General features: G+C 37.3%; 1 protein-coding gene across 1 annotated transcript in view; it reads left to right on the forward strand.

The window, feature by feature from the left end:
• Nucleotides 1-22,500, forward strand: part of LOC144973615 (uncharacterized) — a 31,895-nt gene that overhangs the window by 3,268 nt on the left and 6,127 nt on the right. The window contains exons 2-8 of the mRNA XM_078916273.1: nt 11,996-12,166; nt 13,505-13,651; nt 15,360-15,768; nt 18,040-18,195; nt 19,628-19,724; nt 20,466-20,505; nt 21,995-22,019. Of these exons, the coding sequence (XP_078772399.1) occupies nt 12,066-12,166; nt 13,505-13,651; nt 15,360-15,768; nt 18,040-18,195; nt 19,628-19,724; nt 20,466-20,505; nt 21,995-22,019 (975 nt within the window). The 5' untranslated portion in view covers nt 11,996-12,065. The remainder of the gene's footprint in view (nt 1-11,995; nt 12,167-13,504; nt 13,652-15,359; nt 15,769-18,039; nt 18,196-19,627; nt 19,725-20,465; nt 20,506-21,994; nt 22,020-22,500) is intronic.

Consider the following 22,500-nt stretch of genomic DNA (forward strand, 5'->3'; position numbering starts at 1 on the left):
TGATATGCTGAATGTCATTATCTATAATGTGACTAACGGGGCTTGTTCAATCCATGTCTTAAGTACGCAATAGGATTCAATAGTCCGATCTCACGTCCGCCCAGCAACGAGCAGCTTGGTTCCAAACTTAGAAAATCGGTAATTTTTATTTTTTTATGCTGGCTAGAACTTTTTTACATGTCGTGTGATCGGAATTAAAAAAAAAAATCAAAACATGATAAGAATTATATTGTTTTTCTCAACTGGATACACTTTTATGCTCGTCGGAGAAGTATTTCATAATGGTGTTCCGATATTGTTCCGATATTTTAGAACCAGTTACTAAGTCACTATGCGTCATTACGAAGGAAGTGACGTCACGACTGTTGAACCCTAGCCATCATTATGTTATAGCCTGATACTGAAATCCAAAAGGACTGGCAGTTTGATGTCATTAAATGGTTTTTGCACCGCCTGGTGAGTTGTCGTTAGTAGAGCTCAAGGAAACAAGTTATTTCATTGGTTGAACTATTGAATACAACTCACGATTTGTTTTCTTTTGTGGCAAAAGACTGGCATTTTGAAGTCATTTTTTGGTCAGTATCAGGCCATAACTTTACGAAGGCCACAGTTGAACCCTGTATATAGTATGCAGATGACGTCACTCAGGCCTTTGTTATTGTTTTTGCCATTCGCGTTTGTGAGTTGTTCCCACTAAACTGTATTAACCAGACTATAAAAGTTCATGGTTACACAGAGTTTGTGTGTTGGTCCGTTATACTTCCGGATGGCAATGTTGTGAACTCCTTGGCCAAGCGCAATCTACCTATTGGGGTTTGGTTGGCCATGACGTCGTACTGATAAATACATTCTAAGAACGCCCTGGCTGTATTCTTGTAGTGATATCATCCTAGCGATAAACTTGTTGATGTATCGCCCGTGACTTTGTTTTGGTGACCACGATGCTGTCAAAAGTGACAGTGCTATTTATACCTCTTCACTGGAGCTTTATCAATAATACTATGCCATACACCGACAGATGGCCTTTCCATATTATAGTTAGAAAAGTTATGTTAATTTCAAATGTGTTCACACACTCGTCTCAAAACGGTATTATGCCGGGGTGAACCTGATTATAAAGATTCAACTTCAAGATTGACTCTCGTCGTTATTGAGTAGAATAAATGCCTTTTTTGAGAATGAGAGAGAGTGAGAGAGAGAGAGAGAGAGAGAGGGAGAGAGAGATAGAGAGAGAGATGGAAAGTGTGTGAGAGAGATAGATATATAGAATGGTAGATAGATAGATAGATAGATAGATTGAGAGAGAGAGAGCGAGATAGATAGATAAATAGATAGATAGACAGAGAAAGAGAGAGAGAGAGATAGAGATAGAGCGAGAGAGATGGAAAGTGTGTGAGAAAGATAGATAGATATATAGAATGGTAGATAGACAGATAGATAGATTGAGAGAGAGAGAGAGAGAGCGAGATAGATAGATAGATAGATAGATAGATAGATAGACAGAGAGAGAGAAAGAGAGAGGGAGAGAGAGATAGAGAGAGAGAGAGAGAGAGAGAGAGGGTCATCGTGCGGCTGACGCCTGGATTATTCCAGTCCGCCCTCGGAATAGACCCTTAAGACAAATTTCCCATGGGGGTGAATAAAGCCAATTTTCATTTCTATAAAAACAAATTAATGAAGGTGTCAAATTTTCAGCTTTGGTGCGTGAGGATGTCACTGGGTACAATGTTACAATGTGATAATATCAACTATTGAAACAGATCGGTGATGTCAAAACCCACTGCCTCACGTGGTAGGTATTTCCATAGTCTAAAATAGGAATGATAGTAGGAATACGCCTCAACAGTCGTAACGTCACTTCCCTCGTAATGGCGCATGGTAATTTAGTAACACTGGCTCTAAACTATCGGAACAATGGCGGACGCCCTTATGAAATATTTCTCCGACGAGCATAAAAGCGTATCCAGAGGAAAAAAACATTATAAATCCGATCATGTTTTGACTTTTTACTGACTTTTACACATTCTGATCACAAGACATATGAAAAGTTCTAGCCAGCATGAAGAATACAAAGTACAGATTTTCTTTGTTTAGAACCAAGATGGCTGCAGTTGCTGGGCGACGTGACATCAGACTATTGAATCCATTTGAGTTGCATGTTTGATCTAGATGTGGAAATCGTCATTCGATTTGCATGAACTCTCGCCGTACTTGAGATACGTTTATCTTATTTAAAAAAAAGTATGCCTTCCGTCACGACATCATACGATATCGTCGCCTATGCATTCCAAGAAGGAATATAGACAATTCATCAAACAAGATGTCTGATGTCAACAGGAATCACCCATGTTGTCCAAGTGAACAAATTTGGGGAAAATACTCTTGCCCAAGGAAATAAACGAAATTGCCTGAAGCGGGGCTCAAACCCGGGACTTTCCGGGTCACAATGTAATGCCTTAACCACTCAACCACTCACCCGATACGTTTAATGCTTTCTGACAAGTCTACACCAATTCAAAGAGGTCTTGGGTTTAAGATAAAAAAAATATGTTACGGGTCATTGTGATCAGTCTAAAGATGAGTTAAAAAAAATTCTTCTTCTTCTTCTTCTTCTTCTTCTTCTTCTTCTTCTTCTTCTTCTTCTTCTTCTTCTTCTTCTTCTTCTTCTTCTTCTTCTTCTTCTTCTTCTTCTTCATCTTCTTCTTCTTCTTCTTCTTCTTCTTCTTCTTCTTCTTCTTCTTCTTCTTCTTCTTCTTCTTCTTCTTCTTCTTCTTCTTCTTCTTCTCCTCCTCTCCTCCTCCTCCTCCTCCTCCTCCTCTCCTCCTCCTCCTCCTCCTCCTCCTCCTCCTCCTTATCCTTCTTCTTCTGGTCAAAGTGAGAAAAATCTTTTTGTCACTGACTGTTAGGAGAGTCCCCAACGTTGACTTGTTCATTGTTATCAGTCATTCCACTCGTTTGTTAAGATACCATTGTAGAGGGAACTTATATCATGGTTATTTATACACGGAATTCCATGAACTTAATGTATGATACAACAGTCATGTCTGTTGATTCGTATCCGCCTCTCGAGTTTTGGCAAATTAAATTGAACCTGGGCATTGACCTGTAAGCTGGCATTGGTGTAAGTCTTAATGGAAAGAGGGCCGAGCACCCGGAACCTATTTCAAACTGCAATCCTGCTTGATGGAAGAAGACAACTTTTGTATGGGGAAGTATAAAAAGGCCAATACTTGTTGGGGTAATTTTACAGCGAGCGAGTACCTGGCAGTTAACAACGTTGTCTTTGACCGAAAATATTTTTTGTAATATCGTCTCATATCGGCGTCATGTCCCGTCCTTGTAGATCTAACTTTATTAAGATACATGAAAATAAAAATGAAATGTGAATAACAATAAATAAAGCAGTAGACAATGATAATGATGATAACGTCGTCAACGACAATGACAAAAGTAAAATTGTAGATTTGAAGATTTTGAAATATTACAATAATAGTTGTACTGTAGATAAACGAAAAAGGCACCAAAATCATGTTTTATGCTAAATCAATCTTTGATCATGAAGCATTTTAACTTATAGCTGTGACAAGATAATCTCATCTGATCTCATAGACAAATATCGAGGGTATAATTTAAGTTTTATACAAATACCATTCTTTTATCAGTTTTTAAATGCATGTCAACAAACTTTTCAATTTTGATCTGTTCAAATATTTTTCATCATTCCTACCTTTCCGTATTATCTACAATTTGATAACAAGTACTTGTATTGAAATGACAGGCTTTACATAGTATAAATCTACTCAAGACAATCATTTTAGTACCTTTTTTTATCTGAACAGGACCATAATATTTATTTGGTATAAATAAATCGTTGAGATGATTTTAAACTATATTTGCATTTATTCTTGTTGATAAAGTATCACTTATATATTCAATTCAAACTGCCAATGTTTAAGAGCAAATGGTCTATTTGTTGTGATCAACTGCATAACACTACAGGGTATTCGTAAAGTCTGGACACATTGTATTAATAATTTTGAATACTATTTTGAAAAATATTTAACTTTACTGTGTCCAGACTTTACGGACACCCTGTAGATAGCAATATGTTGGCATTAAGCGGATGCAAAAATGTGAATATTCAGTTAAAACGATTTGAAATAAGGACTTTTGGCTTTATGCACTTTATAAAACTAAATAGGATTCCACTAAAATAGAAACGTGAATTTAACCGACGTTTCATATCATTGACGATATTTTTTACGCTCAATATCTCTCTGACACAATTTTGATTTCTTCAAAATATCAAATTAATAAATTAAGGAGCAGGCACCAGTGTAAGATGAAGAACTGGACAGGTGTGTATGAAAGGTGTCCGACAAAGCAAGACAAAAAATACCATCCAAAAAAAAAAATGCAAACAGTTCACCTCCACTGGGCTATGTGGTCTTTTCGTATGATACTCGCTTTCGGATCGGAAGGTCATGGGTTTGAGCCTCGCTCGGCGCATAGTTAAGTCCTCGGAAAAGACTCTTTACTCATATTCTCTCACCGTACTCAGGTGTAAAATGAGTACCTAGCAGTTAACAGCGTTGTCTTTGACCCAAAAAAAATCTCAATTTTTTAAATTGAAGTTTTGATCACGTTTTATAAATTATAAATTCACTGACTCGTTACAAACAATTTCGAGCCAATAGTATATGAAAAGAAACTTCTGTTCTAGCTTAATACACAGATGTTATAAAAACATTCAGGATCCTGTAACAAACTTCTAATCTTGTACCTGTTTTTAACATTGGAATATAAACCAATCAAATGTTATAACGTCATTCCTATCTGTATTACCTGTTCACGGAAATTCGCGACTACTCAGGTAACATTACGGCGCCATTTATAACATAAAACAAATCAATGATTCTTTATTGATCTCTGATCAATCATTGGAACAGGTAATGGCAATGCTTCAGTTTTACATCATTGATATTTTTTGATTTGATTACTGGTGGCTGTAAGTGCTATCGCCTAAATAAAATAGTTAAAATAACATTATTGGTAGTGTATAGTTAATGAACTCACTGTTGTATGATATTCAATACCCGCAGTAATGCATGAGCGGCTATGTGGTATTGTATGAGACTTGCCGTTGGACCGGACGGTCTTGGGTTCGAGTCCCGTTCTGAGCGGCGGCGCATAGTTGAGTCATGGGGAAAAGCTATATATTTACTTACATTCTGTCACCATACTCAGGTGTAAAATGAGTACCTGGTCGTTAACAGCTGTGTCCCTGTCGGGGGGAAAATGCAAAGTCGCTAAACAGGCGTCATATCTCGTCGTACAGGTTAAGTGTTGTTGGACTTTGAGCACGTTTTGCGGATATTGTGTTATATATATATATATATATATATATATATATATATATATATATATATATATATATATATATATATATATATATATATTGAATCGTGTTGGATACAAATATGGTACGAATAGTGCTCGACATGTAGCAATGGAGCGAATTATTATTGTATGTAATATTTACCGCAATGTTGGAGTCAATCTACATCGATGTATCAGGCCTTTTCAGCCATCGTCAGGACTGTGTGTCACATGAGTTACAAGCAACAACACACACCAAGCCAAAGTCATGTAACACACAGTCCAAACGATGGCTGAAAAGGCCTGAAACATCGATGTAGACTGACTCCAATATTGTGGGAAATATTAAAATAATATATATATATATATATCATCCCAAGATCGTCATGATGTCCGTCCAAGCGAATCTAGTCAACGACGTCAATGGATGTTTTTCGAGCAACTCGATTACAGCCTCGTCCGGTAGAGATAGTCATGCAGGTGAACAGGTGACTCTCGACCGTCATCCAGCTACTGTGCACCACCAAACATTACGAACAGCAACATGGAATGTAAGAAGTCTGTACCAGAAAGGAAAATTAGCAAATGTAGTTATGGAAATGAAGAGATTGAATATCAATGTTTTAGGATTATCAGAAGTTAGATGGAAAGGAGCAGGAGAACTTAATTATGATGACTGTAAAATTATATACTCAGGAGGAGGAGAACACCAAAGGGGAGTTGGAATTATACTAGATAATAAAACGGCGCGAGCAGTCAAAGGATTCTGGCCCATATCAGACAGAGTAATGGCAATCAAACTACAAGCAAAACCTTTTGATTTTGATATTTTACAAATATACGCCCCAACCACCAGTCACGATGATGAAGAAGTGGAAAATTTCTATCAACAAATAGATAAAGCAATGCATCAGTTTAAGTCTTCAGACATAAAACTCATCATGGGCGATTTTAATGCCAAGGTGGGCCGAGAAAGAATAGAAGATATTGTGGGCCCACATGGTCTGGGAGACAAAAATGACAGAGGTGATCGTCTTATTCAATGGTGCCGTCAACATGATCTGACAATCACAAATACTTGGTCAACAAACCACAATAGAAGGAAGTGGACATGGAAAAGTCCTGGAGATGGAGTGAGAAACCAAATAGATTACATACTCATCAGCAAACGTTTCCGAAACTCGGTTTTGTATGCCAAATCTATGCCGGGGGCTGACTGTAACAGCGATCATATACCTGTGCTATGCCCCATACGAGTTAAATTGAAAATCTGCAAAAGAGCAAAGGCTAAACCTAAATACCAACTAGACATTCTCCGGGAGGAACAGAAGATACAAGAAAAATTTGAACTATCAGTAAGAAACAAGTTTGAAGTGCTTGGAGAACTAACAGATATAGAAGAGAAATATGAGCAGTTTAAAGACAGTGTTGCTGCATCATTAGAAGAAAATGTTCCAACCACACTTAAGTTGCAGAAGAAGAAATGGATTACTCCAGAGATATTAGAACTAATGAATGAGAGAAAAAAGGCCAAAAATCAGGAAGAAAAATACAAGACTCTGAACAGGAAGATAAAAAGAAAATGCAACGAAGCTAAAGAAGACTGGATAAATGAACAATGTCACTATATAATGTCCTGCAAAGAAAAAAATGGCAAATTCTTCCATCAGAAAATCAAAGAAGTGACAAACAAAACTAAATCAGGTGCTAAAAGTGGATGCATCAAAGACAAGCGTGGAAACACCATCATGGACAAAGACTGCATTCTAAACAGATGGTCAGAATATATTGAAGAACTTTTTTTTGATAATCGAGGAGAAATGCCTATGATAAAAGAACTGGAAGGGCCTTCTATAATGAAAGATGAAGTTAGGAACGTCATGAAAAGCATGAAAAATGGAAAAGCTGCAGGACCTGATGCCATAACAATTGAAGCCTTGACTGGCCTGGGTGAATGGGGGATTGAATTCATCACAAACCTTCTAAATCAAGTGTATGACACAGGAAAAATGCCAACTGATATGAAACGATCCATTTTTATAGCACTACCAAAAAAGCCAAGGGCAGTTGATTGTGAACAACACAGAACTATTAGCCTAATGAGCCACCTCACAAAAATTCTTTTGAAGATAATTTTACTAAGAATAAGAAATAAAATACGACCTGAAATTGGGGAGATGCAATTTGGTTTTGTTGAGGACAAGGGTACCAGAAATGGAATATTCACATTATCAATGCTGATGGAAAGATGTATTGAAGTAAATAAAGATCTGTATATGTGTTTCATCGACTATTCAAAAGCCTTTGATAAAGTACAACACGAAAAACTATTCAAAATTCTATCATCCTTGGACATTGATGGTAAAGATTTAAGAATATTACGGAATTTGTACTGGGAACAAGAAGCAGCAATGCGTGTTGACAACGAACTAAGCAGTTTTACACCTATTAGAAGAGGAGTTAGGCAGGGGTGTGTTTTGTCTCCAGATTTATTCAACCTCTATAGTGAAATGATATTAAGAGATATCGAACATAAGAAGGGGGTGTGTATTGGAGGAAAGAATGTAACAAATCTGAGGTATGCAGATGATACGGTTCTACTGGCAGAATCTGAACATGAACTACAAGAATTACTGGATGTTGTAGTCAGGAGTAGTGAAAATATGGGACTGGAACTGAATATATCTAAAACAGAATGTATGACGGTATCTAAAAATAATAACCCACCAGCCTGTGTAATAACAAGCAGAGGACAAACAATACAACAAGTTGAATGTTTCAAATATTTAGGCTTCAATGTAACATCCAATGGAAAATCAGATTGTGAAATAAAGAAAAGAATAGGTATGGCGAAGAATGCATTCAACCAGCTGCATACAATTATGAAAAACAGGAATATTAGCATGAAAACAAAAATCAAAGTCCTGGATTGCTATGTACTGTCTGTGCTGCTATATGGTTGTGAGAGCTGGACCATAAACAAGACCATGGTTAAAAGACTGGAGGCAGTGGAAATGTGGTTTTACAGAAGAATGATGAGGGTGTCATGGATGGAAAGGAAAAGAAATGAAGAAATTTTAGAAATGGCAAACAGAAAAAGATCACTGATAACAAAAATCATCAAACGCCAAATGGAATTTTTAGGACACATTATCCGCCACCCTGGTTTGGAAATACTCGCCTTGACTGGAAAGATGAATGGAAAAAGAATAAGAGGAAGACAAAGAATAACGTATTTGAAAGGGATAAGAACTTGGACAGATGAAGCTGAGAAAGGTGGCGCTGCTTTAATAGAATTGGCAAGAGATAGATCAGCTTGGCGGAAGATGACCTCCGACGTCTGCTTCAGATATGGAACTACATGAGATGTGAGATATATATATATAGATATATATATGTATATATATATATTATATATATATATATATATATATATATATATATATATATTATATAGGTCAATGCTCCAGTTGTGGTACTTTCGGCTTCACAAGAAATGATACGTTGTTTGGCAAAGTTGCATAGTCACGAAGTCCCAGGTTTGAGAGATTTGCCAAGGTCAGGGTCATTTAAATCGATCGATATTTAAAGAACGAGTTTTCTGGCAAATTTGTAAATATCTGTTTTTCCACAATACGGCAGTTAGCTGGTAAAAATTATTATTAAAAAAATTGTGACAATAACTGCTGGATATCATCTCACTGTCGATCTGTTTTAACTCACTCAACCCTAACACCGACTATGTCTGTAGTTTACCCGGGGTTACTTTTACCCCATGCCTATTTATTAAATTTTTCTGAGACAAATTATAGGCGTAGTATCAAAGCTAATGTTTTTTTTCATTTTTACATGTTAATTGAAGTTCAATAAAACTATCTATGCACATTCTCATTTTTAATACATTTTTTTTCCATTTTTAAAAAACGTAGCAAAAATCTCTAGGATTTTTTAAGTTAAGACCGGACAATAGGGCAGACAGCTCGTGTCATTACACCTTGTAATTAACCAGTAGATTTTTGACCAATCAAAATATGGAATTTGTGACACACCTTCACTCGTGCTCGGACAAACATTGTTGGTTATCTATAAACAAAGTCGTGAATGAAATCAACCTCTTTCTGATCATTCTTTTTGTTTTTATACCATCAAATGGGTGACTAGATATCACACGATATTCTCGATCATATTATAAACGTTTAAGTTTACACATAGTTTTCTGTGTCGGTTCTATTGATCAAGTGGTAGAACAGTGGGTATTTTACCTAGACACACGCCATCGATAGTAAAACCTGTGTAGTTCGCTATTTTTTTCTAATCACTGCAATACTCTTCAGCAGTCGTAACGTCACTTCCTTCCTAAAGACGCATGGTAACTTAGTAACACTTGCTCTAAACTATCGGAACAATGGCGGACGCCCGTATGAAATATTTCTCCGGCGAGCATAAAGGGTATCCAGAGGAAAAAAACCCCCATAAATTTGATCATGTTTTGACTTTTACACAGTCTGATCATAAGGCATATGAAAAGTTCTAGCCAGCATGAAAAATAAAAAGTAATGAGTTTATTTGTTTAGAACCAATATGGCCGCCGTTGCCAGGCGGTGTGACATCAGACTATTGAATCGTATTGTTTACATTATGAAGACTGTCCGAGAGGCGTGGATATCTAGGCGTCTATTGTCTGGTTCCAAAATCCATGGAAGTGCTTATGTAACCAGACCTTTGGAGGAGTTAGTTACTACTGTAATAAAGACTAGGTATAAAGACTAGGTTTCATATTGGATCATACCGTAGCATAAACATTTTAGTAGAGGGTGTAGTATTAGACTATTAGAATTAAAGGCTGTAAAAGAGGGAGGATGGATGGATGGATGATCTATCTTGACGACCAGAATATTTAAACCTGAAAATAAGATGCCATCACTTTGTAACCAGAAGATAAATTACACAAGGTCTGTATTATGTCCTCCTGAAGGGTGGTTTTACACTTCCAATGAGATTGGAACCAGGTTTCTGACAGTGCACTTTTGTTATCAATTGTTGTCGAATAATATTTCTCATTGATTTCTATTTTACAATCAAGACTCAATATTATTCTTATCGTGAATAAAAGTAATGTATGTGTTCAAAATCTAGATAGACGCCAACTATGTTTATCTTTTCTTCCAAACAGCTATACATTTAGAGATTATCAGTGTTAAACGCTTTGTGTTTTCTTCCAATAGATAGCTGAATAAATACTAGTTTGCATTTCTCAGTGTGGAAAAGTAAACACAGTAACGTCAGGTTAAAACCCAATAACTATACATCCGTACTCTGAAAAAACATGTATTTAAAATTGTAACCAGAAAAATCGTCCTTCAATATCAATCGAAACTCCACAAAGTCCCAGGTTTGAGAGCTTTTGCCAAGATAAGACTGATTTTAATCGATCAATATTGGAAGGACGAATATTCTGACAAAAATTTTAAATACATGAATTTTCAGAGTTGGACACTGGACATGCCAATACCCATGGTGTGGGAATAAATATGACTAATAAATAGAGGTGCCTAAATGAGTCAATAAAATGGAGATAAAGAAAAAGGGAGTAAATCTGACTCAGGAATAAACAACACAAAACAAACGACGTTTCGGCCCTTTGCCTTTTTCAAGTAAACACAGAATATATATATATATATATATATATATATATATATATATATATATATATATATATATATATATATTTATATATAAATATATATGTGTGTGTGAGTGTGTGTGTTTATATATATATATATATATATATATATATATATATATATATATATATATTTATATTAGATTGTCACGAGTCAATATAATGGAGATAAAGATAAAGGGAGTAAATCTGACTCATGAATGAGTATTCTGTGTTTACTTGAAAAAGGCCAAGGGCCGAAACGTCGTTTGTTTTGTGTTGTTCATTCATGAGTCAGGTTTACTCCCTTTATCTTTATCTCAGGAAAAATATGCCATGGCTCCAGTCTCAAAGACGAAACCTTGGCTCAATGTCTCATGGACAAGACTCAATGTAATAATATAGAATGAATGAAGTTGACGTCATCCGGCTCTTTGTCATTGTTTGAAAACCAGCAGTCGGGGGAAATTCCCATTTTAGTCCATTTTACAAAATATAAATGTTAAAGGTTACAGATAATATTGATACCAGCCTTCATACTTTCAACACAAAAGATTTCCAATGAGGAACTTAGCAACACATCCAGTACAGATGTATTATTTCGTTCAGTTTCACATAGATAGTATGCCCTTGGCTAAGGAGTTCACAACATTCCACCCGGAAGTATAGCGGACCAACACACAAAACGCTGTGTAACATAGAACGTTGATAGTCTGGTTAATACAGTTCAGTGAGTTTACTCATAAACGCGGATGGCAAAAAACAATAACAAAGACCAGAGTGGCATCATCTTCGTTCTATCTATATCGAGTATTTGTTTGTGTTTGTAGAACCAGAGCTTTGATGACATGACAAACACATGTTTGAGCTTCGTCAATCGGCCGTCCGTTTCAAATCTAGGACATTTATGTGATTTGAATGTGTGGAATTCCATTTTTTCTCTCTATTTCCCAGAACACCATGACGGCGTCTGTATTCAGCTGACGTGACCACCTATAGGTCTTGAACTGTGTTGTCTGACGTCATGAGTGTGGACTCGGACCTTGTTGGTGTCATCGTTGCCTGCACGGCTGTCGGGGTGTGTCTATGTGTTGTCGTGGTCCTTGGGAGCTGTGTCTGCCATAGGTCAGTATAATCAAAGAGCGTGTAGGTAACGATTGTTATGTTACCAAGAGCTCTCACTTCCCGCTTTTGGTGAAGCCAAGCATCTTCCGTTTTCTACTCGTATTTTCTTCATTGTATCAGTAAGCCTAGCGCGCATGATACACGCGGAGCACACCCACCTCGCTGTCTCGCCTGGCACGCGATAATAGCATTGCGGTCAAGAGAAGTGAGAGCTCTTGGTAACTACGTTACCCTACACACTCTTTGGTATAGTTAAAATCATTTATTTTGCTTTTCACCAGTTCGAAGCAGCATTAGATCATGAGTTTGTATGGTAGAATCTTGGACAAATATCATGTAAAAATCGGATTCTAGCCTAAACACAAAAAGCCACAACGCTGAGATTAAATTAAATTTAGCTTTATATAGAGCAATACCCACTAAATGTGCTCAAAGCGCCTTGGGGGTCCCTAGTTAACAGCAACATTTAACATGTAGGACGGGAGATTACGCCTGTTAGGCGATATTACAATTTTTTGGACAAAGACAATGCTGTTAACGACTCATTTTACACCTGAGTACGGTGAGAGAATGTGGGTAAAGAACCTTTTCCAAGGACTCAAAATGCGCCGAGCACAAAGCTCGAACCCAGGACCTTCCGATCCGAAAGCGAGTGTCATACCACTAGACCACATAGCCGCACCAGATACCAGGCTGTTCTCTGTTGGCCTTTGTAATTATTATTTGTTCATCAATCAAGAAAAGATAACTATTACCAGAATAGGATGAGAGTCATTTATTCAAATCAATCGATATTTGAAGAAGGGCTAATTTTCTGGCCAAATTTTTAAATACGTATTTTTTCCAGAGTCCGGCAGTTAACTGGTTAACCATCTCCTTACCATCCATAGGAAAATCGTCACATTCGTCAGGATGCAACCAACAATTTTCTCATTCTGATGTCCTTTGTACATCACAGATTATAAAGAAAATATTTTGTTATAGCGATAAAAATTAGACACTGGACAATATTATGTATAGATAGTATGCGCTTGGCTAAGAAGCTCATAACATTGCAATCCGGAAGTATAATGGACCAACACACAAAACTGTGTGTATCCATAAACTTTTTTCGTCTGGTTAACACAGTTCAGTGAGTATTACTCATAAACGCGGATGGCAAAAAACAATAACAAAGACGTGAGTGACGTCATCTTCGAACTATCTATAGAATGTACTTGTTCCTTTTCTGTTTGAGTCGAAACAAAAATCTATTTTTGTGTTGGGTGGGTGTGAAGTTTCATGAAAAATTCTGACAATGGCTGAGTAAGGAGAAAGTTAATCCTTTGTGTCCAACAGGCGACTCGAGGACAAGCGTCGGAAGAGTGAGAAGAGAAGGGCCAATGGGGTGTTGGACTGGCCATTCTACCCACCCCCTGCCTTGACCCCGGCTGTCGGTGAGGGTGACAACCCTCTGGATCAAAGCACTCGGATAGGGGGTTACAGGTAATTTTGATGATGACATATTTTCATTTCATATTTGTGACCCATCGTCTCAAAACGGTATTATGTCGGAACGAATCATATGCTTAAAAATGTTAAACTGGTCAAAAAAAATTGTTGGCATTAGCACCCTAAAATATGGTATCCATTCTCCTCGATAAAACATACAAACTCAACACAAGTCTGATATTTCTGTCTATAAATTCAATTTTCAACATCTTAACCTTCCCGACTTAATACCGTTTTGAAGCGAAGGGTCACATCTATTTATTTAGCAATCCACTTGTTGCGTTCTGTCAAAAACTATAAATTGTTCTTTTTACAAAATAATTTTTAAAAATCCGATTATCGATACATTGAGAATGACCACAGCGTCAACAAATTAATGTCTGATTCCCGCGAATTCTTAAATATGAGACTTTAATACGAAGTCTTTAAATTTAAAGGTGTCAGATATGTTTTAAAAAAAAACTAATATAGGGAGTGAGATTAGCGGAAGAGTAGCGTCCCTTGATTGGACATCACCTTACAGAGAGAACGTCAATTTGGTTTTGAAGTGTCTCAAACCCCTTTCACCGGAAGCGAGGACGAGAGACGCATGCGCACAACCAACATGACGTTCTCTCTCTAATAACTTTTCCGCCGGTGACGTCACAGACTATGGGTGACGTCCAATCAAGGGACGCTGCTTTCGCTAATCTCATTCCCTATAGGGGGTGGGGGGGGGGGGGGGAGCGGCGGCGGCATTTGAAACGATTGGTATTTGAATTATATTTTTTTTTTGGCCAATCTCACTGTCACTGTGCTGTGTTTATTATTTCTAAAGGTCTTCAATTTAAGTATCGTCTTCATTACACCACCCAGAAGCTGTGCCCTTGCTATCTCTCTCTCTCTCTCTCTCTCTCTCTCTCTCTCTCTCTCTCATTCTCTCTCTCTCTCTATCTCTCTCTCTCTCTCTCTCTTTCTCTCTCTCTCTCTCTCTCTATCTCTCTCTGTCGTAAATTTATTGTTGCAATTTATATCGAATACCACATTCTGTCCACATGCAATGTATTTAAGATTTGCAGGTCTGATAACCGAACGCAATTATGGGATTGATTTAACATTGTTGTAATTAACGTTATATTGAGTTGGTTTGAGAGTATTTCCATAGCATCAATAAGCCCCCCAAAAACTGGGTTTTCAGACCTACAAGCTAGTTCACGCTTGTCAAAGACCAATGGACAGGTAGATAACCACGCCTCTCGGACAATCGTCATAATGTAAACAATGGCAGTGATTGGTAGACACAGCAAATTACACAGGTTTTTACTATCGATGGTATGTGTTTAAGTAAAATATCCACGGTTCAACCGCTTGATCAGTAGAACTAACACAGAAAACTATATGTAAATTTAAACGTTTATTATCTGATCGAGAAAATCGTGTGATAACTAGTCACCCATTTGGCGGTATAAAAACAATAACAATGATCAGTCATTATAAACAAGCAACTATGTTTGTCCGAGCACATGTGAGGGTATGTCACAAATTCCATGTTTTGATTGGTTAAAAATGTACTGGTTAATTAATAAAGTTTCTATTCAAACATGTTTACCTAATTTTCATACTGAAATCTTAGATGAAGTCATAGAATAACCAATCAAGAGATTTTATAATTATAACAAAAGAATACAAGCCTTAGATTAAAATCTTCTTATAATTATTCCAGACCAAGAATTTTATCACCAAACTCCCCTCGAAACAGCTCAACAGTCTACGACGTCAATGGGTCAAGGTCATCTTTCTACGGGGTCAAAGGTGACACATCCCTCAACGGGTCACCCTTTCACCCCCAATCATCCCCACGTCGAAATCACAACCAGACGTCACCCCAACCACATTTGTATTCAAACCAGACCAAATCCAATGGACACGTGCTGGTCCCTATCTCCTTGGCCACTCAGCACTACAGGATGGTTACTCCCTTGGGAACGCAAGATTTTTACGACGCAAGAGCAACAGCTGCAGCTACGATGCCCATCCGACCATATCAGATTCATGAGGAGTTCATCGACTTGGAGCATTACCCGGATGTACTAATCGACACACACTCAAAACAGCATCAGCAACAAAACACGGTGAGCGAGAGAAACTTTGTTGTTTCTTTTATGTAAAGGAATGCAGACTTTATTCGTAACCATCGTTAACTTATAGATAGTATGCGCTTGGCTAAGAGGTTCACAACATTGCCATCCGGAAGTATAATAGACCAACACACAAAATTATGTGTATCCATGAACGTTTATAGTCTGGTTAATACAGTTTAGTGAGAACTACTCATAAAAGCGGATGGCAAAAAAAACAATAACAAAGACCAGACTGACGTCATCTTTGAACTATCTATAGCCTGACCGTGGCCTTCGTGCCTGACATTAACTAAAAAATAACGTCAAAATGCCAGTCTTTGGCCACAAAAGAAAACAAATCGTGAGTTGTATTCAATAGTTCAACAAATGATATCACTTGTTTCCATGAGCTCTACTAACGACAACTCACTAGACGGTGTAAAAACCAAAGCATGACGTCAAAACTGCCAGTCCTCTTGGGTTTCAGTGTCGGGCTATAAATATAACGATGGCTACGCTTGATTCCCCCTTCTTAGCCAAGCGCATACTATCTATACACAGTATTTATTTTTATCCATAGTCCGTACTTCAAATTGAATTAACCACCTTGTTTCATAAAATGTGTTGTTTGTTATACCACTCCATACAAGATAATGCGAAAAAATACCAATTATCGAAAAACATCATAAGTGCAATAAATTTACTTTTCTCTGATCAACTTGTAATTATTCGAGAGCATCGGTGTATATTGACAGAATGGCGACTGAAACTTCAATCTTTTCTTTTGTCTTTCGGGTACATTTCGGTTCTTTCAAGATTAAACGTGTTAAAATCAAATTAATTAAGGGATATCTTATTCAGAGATTATTAAACACAGATTTTAGCGAGAGCAAAACAATACATCGTTTTGAGAAAAGCAATTTGACATCGTTTTGAGAAAAGCAATTTGTCTCTGCGATATGTGACAAACTTTAAACATAAAACTAAATCGCCATATTTGTTTGCTCTGTCTTAACTTTCAAAACGTAATTGGTTACTTAGGATTCAATCATTTTTCTCGTCACAGATCAACATGGAAGACTATCCTAACTCACTTATAGAAAAAATAAATAAAAATAAAATTCCCTTTATTCATCACCAAGGGGTAATTTGTCTTTAGGGCCTATTCCAAGGGAAGACTGGAATAACCCAGGCGTCAGCCGCAGTGCAGCGCCGCAAAGTGAGCTAGGGCTAGGTGACTTGCTCAAGGCTACACAACGCAGCGGCCAGTGTTTGATCTCGTTACCATTTGGGTACGAAGCAAAGACCGTACCGCTGAGCCACGCTGCCCCTAATATGAGATTTGCAGCCAGCGCAAAGAATATAACGAGACCCAAAATAGATGAGCATGATATATTGAATGTATGCTAATCAGATTTTCATGGATTTGTTTTGACCTGCCCAAATTCAAACAAACCGATCCAATATTCGATTCCTCTTATCGATTATAAATAATCGATTTTGTTTGGAAATTAATGCATGCCTATGACTATGCCAATGTTTACAACCTAAAATTAGATTTTACTTTCACATTTTTGGATACGAGTCGTCACACATGTGTTGAGTTTGCGTATATGTGTACAGGCGTGCACTCGAGTGTGTGTGTGTGTGTGTGTGAGTGAGTGTGTGTGAGTGTGTGCATGTGTGTGTGTGTTTGTTTTGTACATGTGTTATTTTTTTATAATGATTTTATTCACTTTGAATCTTTTGTTTGGTCGTTTAAGGAATTCTATTTTTTTGTTTAGTACTGTGCGGCTGTGTTGTCTAGTGGTATGACACTCGCTTTCGGACCGGATAGTTGAGTCCTTGGATAAGGCTGTTTATTCATATTCTCTCACCATATTCAGGTGTAAAATGATTACCTGGCCGTTAACAGCGTTGTCTTTGTCCGAAAAATTGTAATATCGCATAACAGGCATCATGTCTTGTCCTACATGTTAAATATTGCTGTTGACCAGGGACCCATTGTAAAGCGCTTTGAGTACATTTAGTGGATATTGCGCTATATAAAAGCTCAATTTGTTTAGTATGCTCCTGTTGATTATTATTATTTCTTTATAGAGTAAGGCTGTCGTTCGTGTGTCGAGCCTTTCAACCGCATGGATGTTGCATTGGTTCTGAGAATACATGTCATAAGGTCTCTAAGAAAATCTACCAAACTAATTTCTGGGCTTATTTTGTCTACTTTCTTCTTTTGTGTGTCCGCATAATAGTGTGTATTATCTTTTTTTTGCGTGTCCACAGCAACCATCCCCAAAAGATCAGACCCAAGATATGACATCAGATCCAAGCCCAAACCAAGACAATAATGAGGATGACGTTGATGGGAAAGTGGAAACTGAAATGAATAGAAATCGGGAGATAAAATTGACAACTGACAAAGAAAGCAAGAACTCAAAGGTAAGATGATGAGGTTAGCCTAGATTCTATTTTTGTTTGGAGGGTCGGACCGTAGCCATCGTTAACTTATAGTCTGACACTGACCAAAAAATGGCGTCCAAATGCCAGTCTGTGGCCACAAAAGAAAACAAACCAATGGGATCACTTGTTTTCATGAGCACTACTAACGACAACTTACTAGGCGGTGCAAAAAACAAATAATGACGTCAAAATGCCAGTTTTTTGGGTTTCAGTGTCAGGCTATAACATAACGATGGTTACGACCTGACACAAGAACCATCTAGGACTGGCAGTTTGATGTCATTTTTCTAGGTTTGTGTAGCGTCTAGTGAGTTGTCGTTAGTAGAGCTCAAGGAAATAAGTTATTTCATTGGTTAAACTATTGAATACAACTCATGATTTGTTTTATTTTGTGGCAAAAGACTGGCATTTTGACGTCATTTTTTGGTCAGTGTCAGGCTATAAATAACTTTACGATGGCTACAATTGGACGAGGAAGTGACGAGATAAAAAAGAATTCAATAGTCTGATGTCACGTCCACCCAGCAACGAGCAGCTTGGTTCTAAACGAAGAAAATCGGCTCTTTTTATTCTTCATGTTGGCTCGAACTTTTTCACATGGCGTGTGATCAGAATGTATAAAAGTCAAAACACGATCAGATTTATAATGGTTTTTTTTCCCTCTGGATACGCTTTTATGCTCGTCGAAGAAATATTTCGTAAGGACGTCCGCCATTGTTCCGATAGTTTAGAGCCAGTTACTAAGTTACCATGTGTCATTACGAGGGAAGTGACGTCATGACTGTTGAAGCGTATTGAATACGACATTCCCAGTGATGCGTTACCTTTATTTAAAAAAACTGACATCCGCCAGCCGGATATGACGTACCGATACACAAAACAATGTCTAACCATACATGTTTATAGTCTGTTTGCTGGAATTTAGTAGAACTACTTATAAAAAAGACTGGCTAAAAAAAATAACAAAAACCCGAGTGACGTCAATTTTGTTCTAGAGATGGCGATTGTAACGTAATGATCGATTGTTTTATAAGAAGACATAATTAATTGCGAATACTCTTCAACAGTCGTAAGGTCACTTCCTTCCTAATGACGTATGGTAACTTAGTAACACTGGCTCTAAACTATAGGAACAATGGCGGACGCCCGTATGAAATATTTCCCCGGCGAGCTTAAACGCGTATCCAGAGGAAAAAAAACCCATCAATTTGATCATGTTTTGACTTTTACACATTCTGATCACAAGGGATATGAAAAGGGAATTAACAGTTCTAGCCAGCATGAAGAATCAAAAGTAATGATTTTCTTTGTTTAGAACCAAGATGGCCGCCGTTGCCGGGCGCGTGACATCAGACAACTGAATCCAATTGTCATATTGTTATTGAATTGTTATTATTGTTTTTATTCACAGGAGAGTGCTATTGAAATGAGTCAAATGACCCGGACTGTAAATGAGGACACCAATCAAAACAACCCAGAAAGTAATTCAAACAGTTCACAATTCAAAGGTAAATTTTATAATATATTAGTGTGACTTTAATATCCACAACAGTTTTTCCATGGACACGAATAATAATAATAATAAATATATATTTATATAGCGCTTATGCCGAAGATTTGAAGCGCTTCACATTGACCATTGGTAAAAAACTTTACACACTTCAGATTCGGAAATACGAAAGCTCACACGCATCCAGTTAAACACAAACACACACACACACACACATACACACACACACACATCCATATACACAATGTACATAAATATATTACTCAATAAAACGCATATTTATAGTCTTGTTTTGAACAAGTGTGTATGAAAGGTGCCAGACAAAGCAAGAAAGGAAAAAAAAACATCCCAAAATATCAGTCAACCTCGACTGGGGATCGAACCTGAGACCTTCTGACTGTCGGTCAGATCAGACGTGCTACCATTACACCATTACACTATTACAATTGTATTGTTTATAGATAGTATGCGCTCGTCAAAGAAGCTCACAACATTGCCATCCGGAAGTATAACGGACCAAAACACAAAATTATGTGTAACCTTAAACGTTTATAGTCTGGTCTCATCCCGATTAGTGAAAATTAGTCATGAACGCGGATGGCAAAAAAAAAAAAAAAAAAAAAAAAAAAAAAAACAATAACAAAGACCCGAGTGACGTCAACTTCATTCTATCTATAGATTTTTTAAAAATAACATCGTCAATACTCTTCAAATTCTAAATATTATTCTCTCCATACAGTGATTAAGAAGCAGCACGGTCACGCCAAAATGCCTGCATGGTGAGTGTATTTGAGCATCATACCAAAGAATTTTTTTTTAATTTTATAAAAAAAACAACAACACTTTTTGATTATATTGCCTGTCATTTTGACTTTGCCCTAATAAATAGAGGTGCCTAAATGAGTCGATAAAATGGAGATAAAGATAAAGGAAGTAAATCTGACTCTTGAATGAACAACACAAAACAAACGATGTTTCGGCCCTTGGCCTTTATCAAGTAAACACAGGATACATATATATCTATATTAGATTGTCATAATAATAATTTAGGCGGACATTTGTAAATGTGTTTGTATAATATGTGTGTGTGTTCCATTGCACACACACACACACACACACACACACACACACAGACAATGACAAATTTTCGCCTATATTATTATGAATGACAATCTAATATAAGTATATATATATATATATATATATATATATATATATATATATTATTCTGTATTTACTTGAAAAAGGTCAAGCGCCGAAACGTCGTTTGTTTTGTATTGTTCATTCATGAGTCAGATTTACTCCTTTTATCTTTATCTCCATGACTTTGCCCTATCGTCTCAAAGCAGTCCGAATTAGGGTTGGTTTAGATGTAAACAACCCCAATTAAATTCCCTTTCGTCATCCTATAGGGGAAATTTCTCTCTCGGGTCTATTCCAAGGGTAGACTGAAATAACCCAGACGTCAGCCGCAGTGCAATGCCGCAAATTGGACAAGGGCGAGGTGATTTGCTCAAGGCCACAAGGCGCAGCCGCGGGTGATCGAACTCATTACCTTTCGTGTACAAAGCAACGACCTTACTGCTGAGCAACGCTGCTCCAAAATATATTGTTTGATAATCGTTTAAAAAAAAAGATAAAATGAGATTCATGATGAGTTTTTTAATGTTTATTGAGGAAAATGAAGATGACCATTTTCTTAGACATAACCTAACATTTTATATCTATAGTTATCTTAACTACACAATCCCTTATTGGTATCTAGTCAACCCCTACTTAATACTGTTTGTGGCCATGGGTCACATTTATTGATTTTGTTGCCATAATCATTTCAGTTTTTTTTTTTTTAAATATAGCGCAATATCCACTAAAATGTGCTCAAAGCGCTTTACAAAGGGTCCCTGGCCAACAGCAACATTTAACATGTAGGACGGGACATGCCGCCTGTTAAGCGATATTACAATTTTTCGGACAAAGACACTGCTGTTAACGGCCAGGTACTCATTTTAAACCTGAGTACGGTGAGATAATGTGAGTAAATAGTCTTTTCCAATGACTCAACTATTCGCCGAGCGCGAGGCTCGAAACCAGGACCTTCCGATCCGAAAGCGAGTGTCATACTACTAGACCACATAGCCGCAAGTAGACCGTAAGAACAAATTAATTGTTCGGCTGAATAAAGGTATTGCATTACTAGCCTTTTCAAACACCCAGGTTTCATAATATGTCTTTGACTCTCCTGTTTTCTGTTGTTTTTTTTTTTTTCAGGATGGTCAGAGAATACGAGGAAGCGGTAAATATAATATTTCAATCGTTATCTATTATTTCTTGATCACGGCTTATTGAATCTATGAAAGAAATTTATCAAGATTAACTCTCTCCTTACCAGCCATTTTGAGAATTTTCACCGAATTTTGCACCCACCCAACACAAAAATAGAAATTTCTTACTCAACCAGAAAAGCAACAAGTACATTCTAAACATAACATTACTCAGCAAAATGAGCTCAACAACACAGTGTCAAGTTTATATAGGGAATGAGATTGGCAGAAGAGTAGCGTCCCTTGATTGGACGTCATCGGCGGAAAAGTTATTAGAGAGAGAACGTCAAGTTGGTTGTGCGCATGCGTCTCTCGTCCTCGCTTCCGGTGAAAACGGCTTGAGACCACAGAGTTCTACTGCTTGAGACACTTCACCGAAAGCGAGGACGAGAGAGACGCATGCGCAAAATTGACGTTCTCTCTGTAAGGTGACGTCCAATCAAGGGACGCTAC

The sequence above is a fragment of the Berghia stephanieae genome, chromosome 5 (genome assembly GCF_034508935.2).
Source record: "Berghia stephanieae isolate SIO BIC M18660-M18661 chromosome 5, UCSD_Bste_1.3, whole genome shotgun sequence".
Classification (NCBI taxonomy): domain Eukaryota; kingdom Metazoa; phylum Mollusca; class Gastropoda; order Nudibranchia; family Aeolidiidae; genus Berghia; species Berghia stephanieae.